Source organism: Lissotriton helveticus, chromosome 2_2 (assembly GCF_964261635.1).
Source record: "Lissotriton helveticus chromosome 2_2, aLisHel1.1, whole genome shotgun sequence".
NCBI lineage: Eukaryota > Metazoa > Chordata > Amphibia > Caudata > Salamandridae > Lissotriton > Lissotriton helveticus.
Genome location: NC_136060.1, coordinates 158,196,255 through 158,215,273, shown reverse-complemented (window position 1 = coordinate 158,215,273; position 19,019 = coordinate 158,196,255). Strand labels below are relative to the sequence as shown.

The window sequence follows — 19,019 nt, the reverse complement described above, 5'->3', positions numbered from 1 at the left end:
GTTTCCCTAAGATATAACTGATCTTCAGAGTCGTGGAAACAATAGATGGATATTTTACTCAGTCATTCGTGCATGCTTCGTTTCACCAGAGGTGCAGAGAAAATAGAGAGACAGGTGTTTTCAATAAAAGTATTTATTTAACAGTCTTCTTTATCAAGCATAAGAAATAAACTACTACAATTGAAATACTGGTTGCAAAATTAGTGCATACAGTAAAAAGAGTAGAATAAAATAATACTGTAAGAGCATTGTATGTATGGTTCCTAGACCACAGATAAATACATACATAAATAACAGAGGCTAAAAAGTACTCAACTGGTGCTTCTAAAATACGCCTACCCCGATGTACCTAACCTAAGCCTAGTACGAGGGAAGAAGTAAGGTGTAGCATAAATGTAGTACTCTTTGCCAAGAATATATCCAAGATTTCTCTTAGAGTCTAATCAGCTCCGTACCTTGGTTTAGAATAAAGAAGGTCAATCTCAGGACTCGATTTCCCAACAAACACGCAAGGGTAGCTTGCACACACTGGAGCTGGATTTCTCAGCAGGAGAAAAGACAGCATCTCTCTCAGTGCGTCTGCTGGAGGGTCGGCTTCCTTCGGCACTTGCTGTAGCAGGATGCGTCGGGCAAGTAGATCGTCGAACTGCTCCAAACCACTGTGTGTTTGCTATGGCAAGTGTGGGCATATTTATACCTTGAAGGTGGCGAGTTTGACGTAAAGGTGGACATAATAACGTCATCAAAGAGTCTCAGTTCTTTGAAAACTCCACGAGTTCTTGGACAAATCAATATTCAAGCAAGGGGAACTCCCTAACTGCTGAAGCCGAGTTTTCCAAGAAATCGTTGTGGATTTTCGGAACTAGTGGAAGTAGCCCTGCGGTATTTGGACTGCATGAGCTATGTCTAAATATGGTTATGATTTCTATGCCTATATAAGGATATGGTGATTTATACCTATATAAGGGCATGAATCAGGAAGATTACAGTAGGGTCCTAAAATACTATACAACAGCTGTGCAATTTTGGAGGAAGAAGATATTGAAATGTATACACATGGTGAACATTTGCTACTGGAATATTTTACCTGGCATAGCCGGAAGATAGAGATTTCAAACTGTCATAAAAATCCACCACGATTTCGTTCAATGGAAACAGATACTTCAGCATAACTCTGTGATCATCAATGTAAACCATGGTCTTCTGGACTGCCCTTCGGCCCTAAGAACACAGAATGCAAAATGGCAAATATTTTTCAAGTAATTCTTACTACAACAGTTAGAAAATGAAATGCGCTCAAATCCAAACATGTTAGTTGTGTTATCTCAATTATTAAATGCTGGGCCACTGAAATTATGTATTTCTGTGACTGTGATCTGTAGTGGGTATGGCACATGAACCGTTAGTTCAAGCATTCTTAAGATTTCAGCCAAAGTTCGTTTATTTTTATTTCTAGAAAAAATTATTAATTGCTACAAATTACAATGGATGGGAAAATCAAATGCAGCACTCTACACTGTGAAGAGTTCACCTGCACACATTCTACATGATGTCTTCAGATAGCTGCACATTCTCAAACAACCAATCCACAGCTAATGTATTATCATGCCTAACAGCAACCCTGAAGTACATTGCTAACCTCCAGAAAGACAACTTATTCCCGATCTATGACAACCTGTTGAGGGCTTTGATCTGGGAAATATTATTTTAATCATTTTAGGCCTATACTTGTTTACCCATAGAAATATTTATATATATATCCCCACACGTGTGAACGCCAACAAATCACCGCTCTCAGCAGCATGGGTGCAGCAGCTCGCGGAGACGGTTCCACAATACTATTTCAAACACAGAAAGCTGTGCACTCTGGCTCAGTGCAGAGCATGCTCCAGGAATCAAGAAGCTAACACACGTGTTCTGGCCACCTGGCCTTCGTCAGTGTTAGTTACCACAAAATTCATCACATTTAAATAACAAGTTAATTAATTTGCTTATCCAAAAGCATTAAAAACAAACAAAAGACTTGAAGGGGCTCGCTTATAACACGCTTCGTGGCTGCCATCTTAGCCTAGCTAATGTTGGTATATTCTGCTGTGTAAACAATTGATTTTCAGGATTGATTACACAAAGGGGGCTTGCCATCAAAGCATTCTCAAGAAATAATTTCTTGCTGTTAATGATATATTTTCTACAGAATTACCCCATACAAATCGCCCATTTAATTTACTGCCCGTTGATTTTGGTGTGATTAATTCCCGTACCAAACATATATTCTTGGCCAATGTGATGCCAATCAATAACCGCACCACTAAATAGAAACCTTAATGGGCAGATGGACCCTGAGAATTTATGTGCTTATTCAAGAACATAACAAAATCACATAGCAAACAGTCACTTTTTACATTATAAATGCGACCTCTTAGCATGGCACTCAGATGGCTTATTGCCCACTATCACGAGGGTAGTGTTTGTAAAATTCAAAACTGGTAATATTCTTAATTCACCAAATTAATTACCACTTTCCTATGATTTTGGAAGGCCACTTAACAATTTCCATAAGTCATATAGCCCTCAATGAGCAAATCATTTCCCACAACTTTCATCCCACAAATGACCAAAGCTCTTTCTCGCTGTTAAGTCCCCCGAGGGTAGGGGTTCTTAGCTCAATGATGTACCTGGCTTCCAACTGTCGTATGTAAACACTACCAGATCCGACCTCTAACGAACAGAGAGCCTTATATTTTTGGAACCCACAGGAAGTTTTCACTGAAACTTTCAACTTCCCCCAAAAGTCCAGCCTATTGACCATGACCTGCTACAGAGCACCCATGCCGGCAGTCAGTCCCCGGCAATTAAGGTCAGTTCAAAGCGAAACCACACCCGCTTCACATCCCTGCAGCAAGCAGGGGTAGCCCGCCGATAGAAAGCAGCCTGCAACGTAAGGAAACTAGCGCACATACAACAACAACAGCGGCGGCAGATGCGGGGCAACGGAGGGGGATAGCACCGCTAGCCAACCAAAACAAAAGAGCTGTAAAAACTCCCTCAAGAACCCCTAGTAAGCAGGAGCGGAGAACTCGAACCGGGAAAACTAAAACCGAAACTGAAAACACCCAGACGAGCCCGCCATCTTAGAGTGGGAGCTCGAACGGCAACCAAGCAGCGCCTCAGCAACGTCGGAATCCAGGAGAAGGCACTAGAATGGATCATCTCCTTCCTCGCCGGCATAACACAGGGAGTCCGCCTCCCCCTGTTCAGATCAGAAGCCACCGAAGTCATCTGCGGCGTACCACAAGGATCATCACTCAGCCCCACCCTCTTCAACGTCTACATGAGCCGCCTTGCGGCCACCGCACGCCAACACAACCTCAACATCATCTCCTACGCAGACGACACCCAGCTGATCCTCTCCCTCACCAACGACCCCGCCACCGCCAGAGCCAACCTACACGAAGGGATGAAAGACGTAGCCGAGTGGATGACGAACAGCCGCCTGAAACTGAACTCAGACAAGACGGAAGATCTCATCCTGGGATCATCACCCTCCGCCTGGGACGACTCCTGGTGGCCCCCCGCCCTGGGCAGCGCACCCAAACAAACAGACCACGCACGCAACCTGGGCTTCGTCCTGGACTCCTCCCTCTCCATGACCAGACAAGTCAACGCCGTCTCCTCGTCATGCTTCAACATCCTGCGCATGCTACGTAAGATCTTCCGGTGGATCCCCACCGAGACCAGGAAGACGGTCACCCAGGCCCTCGTCTCCAGCCGGCTGGACTACGGCAACTCCCTCTACGCCGGAACCACTGCCAAACTCCAGAAGAGACTCCAGCGGATCCAGAACGCCTCAGCACGACTCATCCTCGACATCCCCCAACACAGCCACATCTCCGGTCACCTGAGAGACCTGCACTGGCCCCCGGTCAACAAGAGAATCACCTTCCGTCTCCTCACCCACGCACACAAAGCCCTACACAACCAAGGCCCAAGATACCTCAACAGCCGCCTCAACTTCTACACTCCCGCACGCCAGCTTCGATCGACCAGCCACGCCCTCGCCGCCGTCCCCCGCATCCGAAGAGCCACCACAGGAGGAAGGTCCTTCTCCTACCTGGCCGCCAAGACTTGGAACTCCCTCCCGACCCACCTCCGCCTGACCCAAGACCACCTCGCCTTCAGGAAGCAGCTCAAGACCTGGCTGTTCGAGCAGTAGCGGTCCCCCCTCCCCAAGCGCCTTGAGACCCTCCGGGTGAGTAGTGCGCTATATAAATGCACTGATTGATTGAGAAAGAGAACAACCCCAAACGGCCTCAGGTCTACTGTTATGTTTTGGATTGAGGCCCTAACATAGGTGCGCCATCTTAGTGGCACAAATCCTTCGTGCTCCACAGACAGGCAGGTCCTTTCACCCACTTAAGGCCCTTTCACCTACGTTAGCCCTCCCTTCACAATAACAAGCAACAGAGGCTGTCAATTATCTGACGTGTGTTCTGGGCGCAGAAGACGGTCCATCCTAAATAAGTCATCTCCATGTCCAACAGTGACTAACCTACATCACAACAAATTCTTAGAAATAGACCCTTAACCCCTTCCATGCTGCCACGAAGATTTCAGCGCGGGTGCGGTCATGACGGCCCCCAGCCGTCATCGGCACACTAGCACTGTAGTGCATGACGGCTGGGGGCCATCATCAGCATGGAAGGGGTTAAGCTCTTGGGATTTTCCCTAGCACAGGATTATTGATTTCTCCAAGAACTCATTAAATATGCATGAACCACTATTCCCTAAGGGTTCATTCCGAATGTGTTCCTCTGACAGACTTTACGTCAATACTAACATTCCAAGGCACCTATCTGGTTTAAATATACCTCCCTTTGCCCAAGTAAAACAGAGGAGAGCGAGACGTCCATGCCCACACTCTGACCTGAAACGCTGCAACCTGCATCATGCCACAGCTCCAGCTGGCAAAAGTCCATCCACCCATCCTGGTGCATAGAGCAATCCTTAACAGCTAGGGTATTAGGGGGGGCATTAGTGGGGTCAAACACTTATATGGATTCAGGGGGCAATACACACACAGCCAAGAAGCTCTCACTCCATTTACGAATGTGGGAACCTATTCATAAAAGTGAAGGCACAGTGGCGGATGAAAACCATTCTGTATCTATGATCGTTTAGCTGTTTTACAAGAACTAAAGGAAACAATGAAACAAACAAAGATTCTGACAAAGTGAAATAGGCCGCCACTGGGAAGTCGAGGTAATCACGGCAAGACCTGTCTGATTCACAAAAGTAGGGGATCTGGGCAGAGAGAGAAAAAGATAGCGGACACAAAGGAATGTTGTGTTTCCCAGACAGCACTTTTTATCTCTATTTTTGCAAAATGGTAGAACTATACAATGCCTTTTTATTTAACTGCACTTCTGGCCATATTTCTCTACTACTGTCCAACAGTTGTCACAGCACATATAAACAGTACTAGAATAACACTGTGCAATACATTTTATTGTAAACACACTGACTGTTTCTTCTATGTTCTTCTCTGATATGAGTGACTAAATGAAAAGTAGTATATTGTTTCCACGATCCTGAGGGATCAGGGTTTTATGGTATGAAGTTGCCAGAAGCTATTCCCTTCTTGTCTTCAAGAAGTTTCTAGTGGCCTCTGAGCTAGCTGGTACACAGTAATTAAATTTAATACACATGCTAGGGGCATACTGACCTCAGTCCTATGCCAAGCCTATTGTGTATGTTATTCCAATGCGCAGAACCTGTAAGGGAAATAGGAATTACACTACAAGGCAGCGGAACATTTGCGGGAGGGAAAACGGTTAGGAGAGTAACGGAGCACCCTAGGTGCGGAGGAATAAGCGAGTGGAACAGAGCCGAGCCGCAACTCAGAAAGAAGGGCCAAGCCAAGGGGGAGCAAAACAGGGTGAGCAGCGGTGCGCTCCACCGACTGAGGAGGTTGCTTACCGCAAAAGCAAAGGAGGCAAAGGTAACAAAGGAAATACACGCATCATTCCACCCGCTACCCAAACGAGCCGTAAAATGCCCTCAAAGCACCCGCAATAAGCAGGAGCGGAGAACCTGAACCGGGGAAGATAAAAGCAAAACTGAAAATAACCAGACGAGGCCACAATCTTAAAAGGTGAGCTCGCACGGTACCCGAGCAGCGCATGCAGAAAGAGAACAACCCCAAACTGCAGAGGAAAGGAACAAAATAGGCTACAGTAAAGACCCTCGGGTCTACAAGGCAGCAGAGCATAAGCAGGAGGGGAAACAGTGAGGAGAGTAACAGAGAGCCCCAACTGCAGGGGTAGAAGCCGCAACTCACGCAAAGAACAAATGCGGACGTAAAGACGACCAAGCCAGGGGGGAGCAAAACAGGGACAACAGTGGTGCGCTCCACCAACTGAGGAGATTCCTTAACGCAAAGATAAAGGAAATACAGGAAATCACGCATCAGTCCAGTTTGCGCAGGTAGCCCTACCGAAGGCTCAGCGGCAGTGGGGCAGAGGGGAAAGCACTGGGGGTCGTTGGCTGCATAGGCACAAGATGCAGGCATAAAGAGACACTGCTACCGAGGCAGGGAGTGGCATGTCCACCCTAAACGGAAACACCAACAGAAGGGGTGGCGTCAACACGGTCATCGCGAAGACACGCCAACCAAGAGAAAGGCCTGCCTACACCGGCTGACATCCAAGAGAAAGGCACATCAGAGAACATCACCATTCAACTACGCAAGAGTACACACCAAGCTGGCCTAAAGAAGAAAACCAAAAAGGGCCAAAGTGGACTCTGACAGGAACAGAGATACCAACCCACAGCTCAAAAAGGAGGCAGAAGATTCAAGCTCCATCGAGCGAAGAGAGGGCTGACAGCCGTGGCGGGGAGCGAAGGGAAAATTCAACTGCAGTCGATAAAGAACAGGGGAGACACACTAACAGACTCGCCCATCAAGCAAAAACCGGATATCAACAGCACACTTGACCAGATTCTGAAAAAGCTGGCTGAGGTCCATGAACTAGCCAAAACCACGAAACAGACTACGGATGCAATCCAACTGGAACTTGCAGCTGTTAAAGTGGACATGCACGCGCAAACAACAGACTGACTATGGTGGAACAGAGAATAGGCGACATAGAGGACAGGGATCAATAAACAAATAAAGACCTTATGGCCCTAACTAAGACCACAGCAGCCCTCCAGAGACAGGCGGCAGAATTGGAATACCGGAAGAGAAGGGGGAACATAAGAATCATAGGAGTACCAGAGGGCGAGGAAGATAAGGCGGGATCCTGCATGGCCTTCATCGAGGAAATGATCCCCAAAATTAAGAACATCAAGTTCGATCACCACTACGATCACAGCATGCAGAGACTATATTTGGAGTATCAAGGAAAAAAAAATATGCAGTAAAATGGGCAGAGAATAATCCTCACACAGGATTACTCCAAATCCATAGTGGACATAAGAAAAGGTTTCCTGGCCCTGCGAGACAAATTGAGGAAGGGGAACATCATATTCTCATTTGTGTGCCCCACAAGATTCAGAATAAACGACAAAGGAAGAACGCATATTTTCGAGGACCCAAGAGAGCTAAGCAGATACCTAGGAGGCCCGACGCTACAGGAGATGGAAACACCCCAACCAGGAACAGGCAAGAGAAGAGTTTTGCCGGAGCCAAGAGTGGAGTGAGCAGGAGGAAAAACAAGAGGCAAAATGAACACTCTGAAACAACAACCGTATCTACCTCAGATCAACCACGACTACCTCAAGACTAAACTAAACTAATAGAATACAGAGAAGATCTTACTAAGGGAGGGAACAGGATCGAACAAGAGTAAGACCAAGGGACAAGAGGATCACTCAGGAAGCTACGTAGCTACCTCAGATCAACTGTTTTTGTCTCAAGACTAACACAATATCTACCTCAAGGCGCTGTTGGAAGTACCGGACAAAAGCCAAGCAGAATGCCACGCCACAGGGACAAAGATGGACTCTATATATCCTTTTTGTTTATATAGATGCGTGATAGCTATAGGGTCCTATGATGGAAGGAGGGATCAGGGGGGAACGCCTATATGCAAATGGGCAAACAATACGCACATATGATATACCGGGTCAAATGAAAGGGCGCTCGGCGGGGGGGAGGGGGAGGGAGACATTAGCATACTTAAATGATGACTCCTAGGGAGATGGAACGGCGATCTTGCAGTCGCACGTTCAGAATACAAGGTTTTGCAACGGGGGGGGTGGGAAGAGAGTGTCTGTCTTGTCTATATATTTTGAGTCTACCCACTATCTTCTATGCTATCTACAACCTTCTATCTATACACCTACGTTCAAGAAGTAACAAGTCGTCAAGATCTGGTGAGGGGAACAACAGAGCCAACGGGGTGGGGGGGGGAAGAGTACAGGTACCAACCACCACCTCAGGTAGGTCACCCAGGGAGGGCACGTACAGAGCGCAAGGTGGAGAGAGGAAGAGCCAAACGGCGATCACACTCTATAACCAATGACACAAAATAGCACAACTTCCCTGACAACTAACCTGAAGATAGTCTCCCTCAATATCAAAGGCCTCAACCACCCAGTCAAGAGAAAAAAAAATACTAGACTACCAAGCTAAGAACAAGGGGGATGTGATCCTGCTGCAGGAAACCAAGCCTTCTCTCGATTACGCCAAGCGCGTGAGAGCCAGATGGATAGGCCAGGTAGCCTGCGCACCGGCAATAGGGAAGATGCGGGGGTGATCACCCTCATAAATAAATACTCCAAGATAACAATAGAGGATCACCGCCACGATGAAGCAGGGAGAATCCTGATAATGCACCAGAAAAGTGGAGAAGAGAACATCCATGTAGCGAACATTTACGGTCCTAACACAGACGACACCGCCTTCTGGGAGGGAGTCTCTAAGAAACTGGAAATCATTCCCCAGAATGACCTTACAGTGGTGGCCGGGGACTTTAACATAGACCACACATTAGACAGACAATCACAATGCCACTCCCATCCCTCAAATGCACACAACATACTAAAGAACATCTGCACCAGATTCAACCTCAAAGACCCATGTCGACTACAACACCCGGACACTAGAGACTACACCTTCTACTCCAACCCGCACAACTCATACAGCAGGATAGACTACATATTAATCACAGGTACACACACTCACCTAATAGAACACACTGACATTGCTCCTAGAATACTCTCAGACCACTCGTGCATCAGCTTACAGCTGAGCGGGCGCCATAACAAAGACATCCCCCGTAGATGGAGGTTTAATAGCGACGTCCTGTCAGACCAAGGCAACAAAACCAAAATAGAAGAGGCCACAAAAGAGTACCTGTTGCATAACGACACACAAAGCACTGATTTCAAGATCGTAAGGGACGCACTTAAGGCCACAGTCAGAGGCAGAATAATAGAAATCAAGGCCAAAATTAACAAAGATGCTAACCAACATCTGAACCAACTTGAACACGACATCAAAAAGGTTAGAGACGAACCACATCAGAGACACAAAGAACACTAGCTCCCTAGGAAAAAATACAAGTACTACAAAATCTTGAGCGAGAGGGCCGGGCTGTGGGTGAACAAATATAAGGCCATCAATCTCTGCAAGGCTAATAAAGCGGGGAAGCTCCTAGCCTCCTACCTAAAGCACAAACAAAGACAGTTCACCATCTCATCAATCACCCACTCACACAACAATATACACACAAGACATAAAGAAATCCTAAGAACATTCCAAGAGTTCTATCAAGAACTCTACAAAAAAGACCAGGCCTTAGACCAGGAAGGATATGCATGGTATCTAGACAGACTAGACCTCCCAAAGATAACGAATGAAGAAGCACAGAAGCTAGGACGGGAAATAAGCTCGGTAGAAATAGAGATGGCGGTCAAGTCTCTAAAAGAAAACAAAGCACCAGGCCCAGATGGGTACACGGCCACGTTCTACAAAACTTTTCTAACGCACCTGCATCCAACCATGAAAAAAGTGTTCAACCACTGTGCGGGGGAGGGATTAGTTTCCCAATCATTGTCAGAGGCGAACATAATTGTTGTCCCGAAGGAAGGCAAAGACGCACAACTACCCCAAAACTACAGACCCATATCACTAATCAATGTAGACTGCAAAATGTTCGCCAAAATCCTGGCCTCAAGACTAAACACTGTGCTCCCAAGACTAATAAGCAACTCACAGGTAGGGTTCCTAAAGACCCGAATGTCACATGACAACACCAGACTCTTATGCCACATACTGGAACGCGCCTCCAAAATAGACGAACCTGCAGTGACTATTACACTAGATGCCGAGAAAGCGTTTGACAGGGTATTGTGGGACTTCCTACAACAATGCATGTGGGCATTTAACCTTGGGGAAACATACACGGAGAGTAATGGCACTGTACGGGGAACCCAGAGCTCGCATTGTAGTTAATGGGTCGCTCTCTGAACCCTTCGCCCTACAACACGGAACAAGACAAGGATGTCCCTTGTCCCCTCGTTATTCCTGTTGGCCTTGAAACCCCTGATCAGGGATATCAAGGCTAATGAGGAGGTGAGGGGGATCACCATCAACGAGGTCACAGTCAAACTAGCCGCGTACACTGACGAAATCCTCACAGTGACAAAGCGACCGACGACCTCCATCACGGCTCTCATAGAAACCATAGGAACATATTCAAAACACTCAGGATATAAGCTCAACAAGGACATGTCGGAGTGCAAGCCACTTAAAATCCACACCACTAGAGACACATTGGGGAATTCGGCCTAGCATGGCAAATGGGTTTCATCAAATATCTGAGTGTACACTTCGGCAACGACCTCAAAACCACACTTGACCAAAATTAAAAGCTACTGTTAGAGAAGACTAAGACACTTCTAGAGTCCTGGTCCCCAAAATTTATAACACGGTGGGAAGGATAGAGACAGTTAAGGTGATGATCACCCCGATGATCAATTACCTGCCTGGTATGCTCCCTCTCCTACTCACCGACGACTTCCATCGCAAGATAGATAAGATGATTAATAAATTTCTATGGCGGGGAAAAAAAGGGAGAATAAGCTTAAAAAAACGAAGACTAGACAAAAAAATGAGACGTCCTAAATGTAGCAGACTTCAAAGCATTCCAAACCGCATTTCTAGCAAAACAGGGGGCCTACTGGATTTTGCCCAGTCAGGGGTAGACGCCGGTATGGATAGCAATTGAGCGAGCCATCCTGAACAACCTAGAACCAATAGCACTCCTCACTGCCAATAAACATATACACGCTTTAAACCCAATACTTAAAAACACAAAAAATGCCCTGCTCAAAATAGACAGAAAAATGGAGTGCAGTGTAAAAAATTCAAAATAGGAATCGCTGTGGGCAAACACCAAGTTTAAGTACAGGGGGAAACCCCTTTCCATAGAGACATGGAAGAGGTTAGGAATCTCCTACCCAGCATAACTGGAAGAAGGGGGAAGTCCCACCACTTTCACCACATTAAAAATAAATCAGAAACTACCAGACATAGACTATACAACTTCCTAAAAATCAGAACAGCCCTGACAAAAGCAAAATTAGCGAAGCACAAGCCATCAATCATTCAATACATGACGAATCTCAACAGATTAGGCCATCAGGTATATCATCTCTACAAGCTACTACGTCCCAGCACCACCAAAATTAATGATAAAGCAGCCACATACTGGGAAAAACAACTTGACACCACAATCAGCAAGAGAGAACTGTATCTCCTCTGGGCCTCCCCCCCACGAAACAAAATCTCCCCAGCATTAGCACAGACAAAATTCTGGCTATTGCACAAGACTTACTGGACCCCAGCACGCCTGGCGGCGCTGGGCCTCAGGGAAAATGACAAGTGCTGGAACTGCGACAAGGAAAAGGGGGACCTAGCACACCTAATCTACTACTGCCCCAAAGTTAAAAGGTTCTGGGAGAAAATATTCACCTTCATAAATAAAGCATTGGGGTTTACACTAAAACCAGAATTCTCTACCCTTACCACCGCGTTCATGACTGCAGAGCCAGACTCGCAACACAACAGAGACCTGTTAGATCTCCTACTTACAGCGGCAGTGAAAATAGTACTCTCCAAATGGAAAGATTCAGCTAAGGCGACTTTCAAGGAATGGCTCAACTGGGTGACGTACCTCAGAGGCGCTGACAGCACTGCCCTGTGGAACTCATCATGGAGACCAGCCTCCAGGGGAATGTGGGCTTCACTGGACGAGTTACTGGACCCGTACGAACCCCCGTGAACAGCCTTGGAAAAAGGGCCCAAAGCACACCCCCACAAGACCAGAACACAACCACGAAGGAAGAAACCTTCTTGTATACTATGTCCTCTTCTCTCTCCTTTATTCTCTATCCTTTCCTTTTTCATCCATTCTTATTCTCTTAGCAAGACAGTGGATGAGGAGACAGCCAAACATATGTACCATGTAACTGTATCCTTGACAAACACACACAGTTTGGGCTGTCACCCTGTCACCCTGTAACGATAAAGCGATGATGACTGTATGTGTAAAAATCAATAAAGCTTCGTTGAAATAAAAAAAACGGGTTACCACTCACATGCAGAACATACTTTATTGAGTGCCGTGAGTGTCCTCAGGTTAAAAGAAAGGCATGTATATGGCCACTTTCACCCAAGAAATGCCAACATGTTTTGTTGCCAAACTTTTTAGGCAACTTCGTAATTGGCTGTCAGGGAAGCCAGTCTTCATCTCGTTCCTTCATCACACCAAATCGAGTGGTTGCTGTCATCCCTCGTACCTGCAACCCACTACAGTAAAGGATCATGATCCACCTTCCAGACTGCAATTGTCAGTCTCCACTGCACTTGTGTGGTGCCCTTGGATTATCTCCTCCTTGATCGGGAAGGAGGAGATAATCTGAGGCCACCACTTTGATATGGTTTTAATTGTGCATTGTCAACCACACCTGCTGCAGTTGATTTTGCAACTAGTATGGGCCTTCTGGAATGTGCTGTGAACTTGTGACCAACTTGTTTTATTGGGTTGCAATGGAGACTTGTCTAAGAGAGCATTAGGAGAAGGGAGTTAAAGGGAGAGTTGTATATATATATATATTTTTTTTTTTAATCTGAGATGTTTAGACTCATTGTTGATGAATAATGGTTTGTTTTCCTCTTGGATATTTCTTATAAAGTGTAGTGTAGTTTTAAAGTAATAAAATAATCTAGCTAAATATGGTTTTGGACTTCCATAATTATTATGTAAATTCATCACAACAGTCCTGAATAATGCGCGAATATGCACAAATACTCTTCAATATTGGGTTTCTTAATAAAAGTGCATGAAAAAGTTAACACATACTAACCATTCAGAAGTGGAGTTACAAAACAACAAGATGAAAGGCATGTTTTTATTTGCTGCCATTCATAGTATCAGAGAGTGCAAAGTTGACTACATTGCCATTAATGGCAGCTTTGTATGAGAGTGCGCCATTATTATGCTTAGTTTCCTCAATCTATCAATTTTGACCAAATAATCTTCCTGGGGGGCAAGCTGGCACAATTTGAAGAAATTTGGCCGTATCTGAGCACAGCAGCAGTGAGGGAGCTGGCGGAGACCTTCAGATACTGGAGAGTGGGCTCGGGGCTGGCCAGGTTGTGCCCCTCCCAGGAGGTGCCCACTGCTGAGCTGTCGTTGCTGCTGCTGGCCCCCTACCATGTTCTTTCGCCCTGCTGTGCGACCGGGTAGGCTTAGTGTCAGGACCTCTGTCCTGGACCAGACCCCAGGTCTCGTGATCTCTGTGCGGACTCATGATGACTCAGGGCTTCTGGGGACCAATGAGGGACCGTTGCTGCACCCCCTCCCCCATGCTGTCAGGAGGCACCTAGAGGCTGGATTGGCATTGGGAGGCCATAGAGAGGAGTGGAGCCGCATTGTGAAGCCTGTGTGCCTGACAGTGATGAGTTGGGCCTGGTGTTAGAAAATAACCCGACCTCCCCATTCCGGGCAGGGAGCCGTGACGTCTTGCAGCTCCTACGTTGAAGCAATACCCGCCACACTACCATCAATAATATACAACGTGCAGTCGTCCCTTAGAATGAGATTCAATTGAGCCTGCAAGCGAGCTCCTGGAACAGAACTGGCCATGCAAAACTTGGACTGGATGTAGTCCCGACTTGCCAACTGCCCCCCCTGCTCTAGACTGTTCTGCTTACTTATCCTGGGGGGCTGTCGTTCCTGGCACCAGATACTGCGCTGGTCTCGCGGCACCTGTTGGGCTATCCTGCAAGGTGTCGGCTGCTGTCATCGACTCCACACCCTTCCCGTGCCTCCATATTTCCATGGGTGAGTGCTGGGCAGCATCCACCAATGACTACCCTCCATTTTATTTAGGGCCTTTTTTCTTCAAGGGACTGTGAGGAACATCGGTTCCTGGATTCAGGGTGTGCCCTAGGCTAAGGTGAGGCCGGAGTCTATTGTGCACACAGCACTGCTTATCACCATCTGCTGCAAACCGCCACAATATCAGGGAGACCAGTCTACAGGCCAAATCCTTGGGCCTGCTCGTGCCCCCTGGGAGAGAGATTACCAGAGATCCTACCCCGTGCTGAATCCTATTGTAACTGAGATATCAGCTAGTGGTCAGGAAGTCAAACGCACTTTCTGCTAATGTCCGCTACACCTCATGAGCCATACCCTGCTCCTCTGCTTTGGGCCCACACACACACTCCACTCACTGCCCACCCCAACCATGGGTAAACACGATGCCAAGCAGCCAAAGCTGTCATTCGAGAGCAGATGCCTCAGCTGCCAGACTGACCAAGACCTGCGCTCTGGGACATCGGCGGGCCACACCGAAGACGATACTCAACAAGATGTAGACCTCAAACAAAATCTAAGTGATATCAACATGGTTTTTTATGAATTTGAAAGGGTAAAATAAACTATTTAGAGATATCTGTACTGTTAGTCCATGAATATCCATAAAACCGAATTAAGGGATTTACTGGTGATCCAAATTTCAAAATAAAATAATCTGCTTGGACGAGAGCGCTTTTTCTTCTGTCAATTCCAATTTTGGTCCGCGGACTCAAAGCCCTCTGATCTGCTGGCTGCAACAGAGAAACATCCGGTGAAGCCACCATTACGGACTTGGTGAACAGCCGCGGGCCGTGGAGGGAGTTACGGTGGGGCAGGGAGGCGGGGAAGGGGAGGGGCAGGGTGGAGGGACCTAAACACTGGCATATGGATTATTGCAGGTAAGTACACAATTTAATTATTAAAACGAATTTCGTAGTGCGCACTGCATCGCAAAATGCGATGCAGTGCGCGCTACGAATTTCGTTTTACAAATTAAAATGTGTACTTACCTGCAATAATCCATATGCCAGTGTTTAGGTCCCTCCACCCTGCCCCTCCCTTTCCAGATTCCGATGTGTGGTTTTTGGCCATTAACACAGCTCACTGGAATGCAAACCAGCAAGCGATGGCTTCTGGACCCATGATGGACTTTCTGCAGGATTCGTGAACCTGACACTGGGTCAGTAGCCCCTGCCGGAAGCCTAACAAGGTCCTATGAATCTTGTTGAGTTTGCAAATCCAAACTGGGGTCCGCAACCTGACAACCCCCCAGAAAAAAGGAGACTGTTGTGTTCTTTAGGCTAGTCCGGTCATGTATATCCCTATTTTCATATATTGTCCTAGCCACACGACAATAATGATTCCAAACTAGGTGACCTCCTACCTAGTACCTTGCTCCTGTCTCTTCAACACCAGGCTTTTAGTATTCTATCATAATCCCTGTACCTGACATACATAAATATGTCCTCAGGCACAACAGAATTATTCTGTATAAGGGTCACCACCTTTATTTCATCCTTGGCCAACAGGCAGCTGTGCATGATCGCATTTGTTTGTAAAAACATTGGTGATTGTTTTAAAAACATTTATGATTGTTTTCAAAGATTTTATGATTGTTTTAAAAACATATTGCTTCTAGAAGAAACCCTGGATTGTCCACTCAATTATATAGGACCCTCATTTCCCACTACCAATTTAGAGGACAATTCCTTACAAGCTGAGACGGGGGCCTGCATGCTGAATCATCGACAAGCAGTGGTCTGACATCCCTTGCGGGGTGTCATCCTCGGGGCAGAGACGAGGTCCTTTGTTCACCACCATCAGGTGAAGGGGTGGGAGCTTCACTAGTGGTTTCTTGGCTACAAACACATATGCACATATACATGCTACACCTACATATGTAGGCTAAGTATGTTTAACCAAAGTACATCAGGTGCGCATTATAAGAGTATGCAAATGCTACTGTTTTATCTGAACTATATATGTTCATCTGTTTTGCACTATGGTAGAAATGTATCTACTGTTTACCATATTAGCACTTGCAATTTCTTTTGTATGCTTCTGCTCCTGATTGTCGCAGCAAATATGTTTTAAACAAGACTGTCGCTGGACCAATAAATACTTATTGAAAACGTCCCAATCACCATCTTGTGTATTTCCTGAGAATAAGCAAGCACGAGTGACTGAGCGGAAAGTACTGTACTGTTTTCCACGAGCCATGAGGAATCAGGTTTGTCATGTTCAGGGGTTGCCAGAAACTGCCTACACCACTGTAAGATACAGGGAGGTGGTTGTGGCACTGTGGAGCTAGCTGGTCTAATGGCTGACATAACCTGTGGGGGTGTCCAGAGTCAGTTTGGACACCAAGCGCTCAGTTTAGGTCATTCAAAACGCGCAGGTCCTGGGGGAGTTCCTAGGAACTACAAGACAAGCCTCCACTTGGCCTCTTAAAGACTGTGTGCTGAAGGACTTGACAGCCATGGAGGGCTGGATGCGGGGCCTAAACGTTGGCCGGGTTCTTTTACCAAACCCTGCTGTGCACAACCAAAGGCCATGTGCTGTAGTGGTTCGACATTTAGGTGGGTTGGAACAGGACGTGGCCAAAGGACAGGCCTTGTAGACAATCCCTGTTATACATGACTGTAGGCTGTACACATCGGGGATGTGCTTCAAGTGGAAGATTGGACACAGAACCTGGCAGAAGGCCATGCACAATGTGGGCTGGTCAAGCACAGCGGCAGTACACCAAATTCCTTCACTATTTTCTGTTCATGATTCATAAACTCTGTGCTAGATTTGGGAATTCTAAGATCCCATGGAGGATCTAGGCTGTGTGAATCCAACACAGGATTTGTAAATCTTGCGATAAAAATAATTTTTTAATATTTAGTCATTAATGTAATTATTTTTGTGATTCGCAAATCATTGCTGGATTTAAAATCCTATAAACAGTGGATCATAGCCAGCCTAATGTTGCATTGGTAGAGGAGGGATGGGAGGGCGCTGGTGCAAGCATAGAGACATTCGGGGGTTTGGGGGAGGGAGGGTGAATACTGGAGAAGCAAACCTTCTACCAAATGCTATGGCTTTAGGGACAGACCAAACAGCATTTGAGTTCACACAGATGGTGGATGGGATTAAAAGATAAAATAGAGGGGGGGCGTGGCTAGCAGCCGATGATGGCGGCAGCATAGAAGGCGAGCTCCGCGGTTGAAGCGGCCTCCTCGTCGATCCGACTATTGATCCGTCACACTACAATCTCCTGCGGGAAGATATCGACGCCCAGGACCGGGCGGCACAAACGGAGACAAGCGGAACAAAAATCCGAAGACGGGAAGCAAAGTTCAGAGTGAAGCCCGCACGGGCCGCTAAGAAGGTTTAGAGCCAGGGAGTTGCCTGATGCGGTGAGCAGACAGGAAGTGCTATAGGCAGGGCGAGACAGCACCGGAAGCGCCCGCCCGAAGACGAGCTCGAGGCGACAGAGAACTCAGCGATCCAGCTTTGACATCGGCCTTAAGGTGCCCGGGATCGGAGGACCAGACATCCCTGTTGCCAACTCGGGAGCGCACCCAGACAGCGTACGGAGGCGGACAACCCCGCAACCTCCGGGGCCGGAGCCGCCATCTTGGACGCAGAGCACGAAAGAGCCCGGGGTGGGTGACAGCGGGAGTCCCGCACCAGCCTGCACGGGACCCAAGAGCACCGGCGGAAGGCAGCGGAAGTCGTCGCACAGACCATTGAATACCCGGTAGGAGAGGGCACAGATCCCGAGCCACCCATCGGGCGGGGTCGCAATTGAAGGCGGTGGCACGCAGGCGCCTACCCAGACTCAGTCATCGCAACAGAGGTGCTGCCTCCCGAGCACGGACCCATCTTCTCGGGGCCCCGCACCCCATCAGGTACAGCGGTGTTGAGTGGAGCCGCGGACTCCCGCGTCGGGGCGTAGACACGCACATCTCGACGCTTCTGCTCTGCGACAGGGCGGTGTTCATGGCAGACGACAGGGCCCCCGCGTGCGGCGTTTGAGGAGCGCCACACACACACCTCCAGAGACAGACTCATTGGTGACTCCCTGCTGTGACCAGAGTGCCACCGGCATAGAAACTGCAACAACCGCAGGCGGCGCCCGCCACTGCTGCTCAGGAAGGGGCACGGCGGGATCGACTTCAGGGGGCTGCCTCGCAGCAGTTATCATCACCGCAGGCACCGCGCACCGGGGTGAACGTGGTTAAGGGGACACAGCGGAACCTCAGGCGACGCAACTGCGCTCTGTAGACTGTGAATTGGCGGCTAGCTGGGAGAGACAGAAGGCAAGGATCGCACCCACCAGTGGCTTGGCAGCAAAAGGGGGACGAATTCAGTCACCCAGCGCACATTGTGATCGGCCGTCCCACTAAACAAAGCTGAAGGCCTCCACAGGGGTTGCTCTCCGACAGAATCAACACCACTGGTGACATTATCCGTAACGGGCAACCTCTGCGGGACGTGACAGACGTGACCGCCAGGATGGCTGGTAAAGGGCCGAAAGGCGGAGCCGCACAATCCCGTCTCGAAAGATACGCCTATGACAAAAACACTTCCTCCCCACCAGATGCGAAAACACAGGCGGGCAAAACCACGGACGCGGCGGGAGGCAAGAAAGCGACCTTG

At 47.7% G+C, this 19,019-nt stretch overlaps 1 protein-coding gene across 2 annotated transcripts in view; it reads right to left on the bottom strand.

Annotated features, from left to right (window-relative positions):
• GUF1 (GTP binding elongation factor GUF1) overlaps nt 1–19,019 on the bottom strand; it is a 313,519-nt gene that overhangs the window by 89,481 nt on the left and 205,019 nt on the right. For both annotated transcript variants that reach the window (XM_078678240.1, XM_078678239.1), the window contains exon 14: nt 1,088–1,221. In XM_078678240.1, coding sequence (XP_078534366.1) covers nt 1,088–1,221 — 134 coding nt within the window. The remainder of the gene's footprint in view (nt 1–1,087; nt 1,222–19,019) is intronic.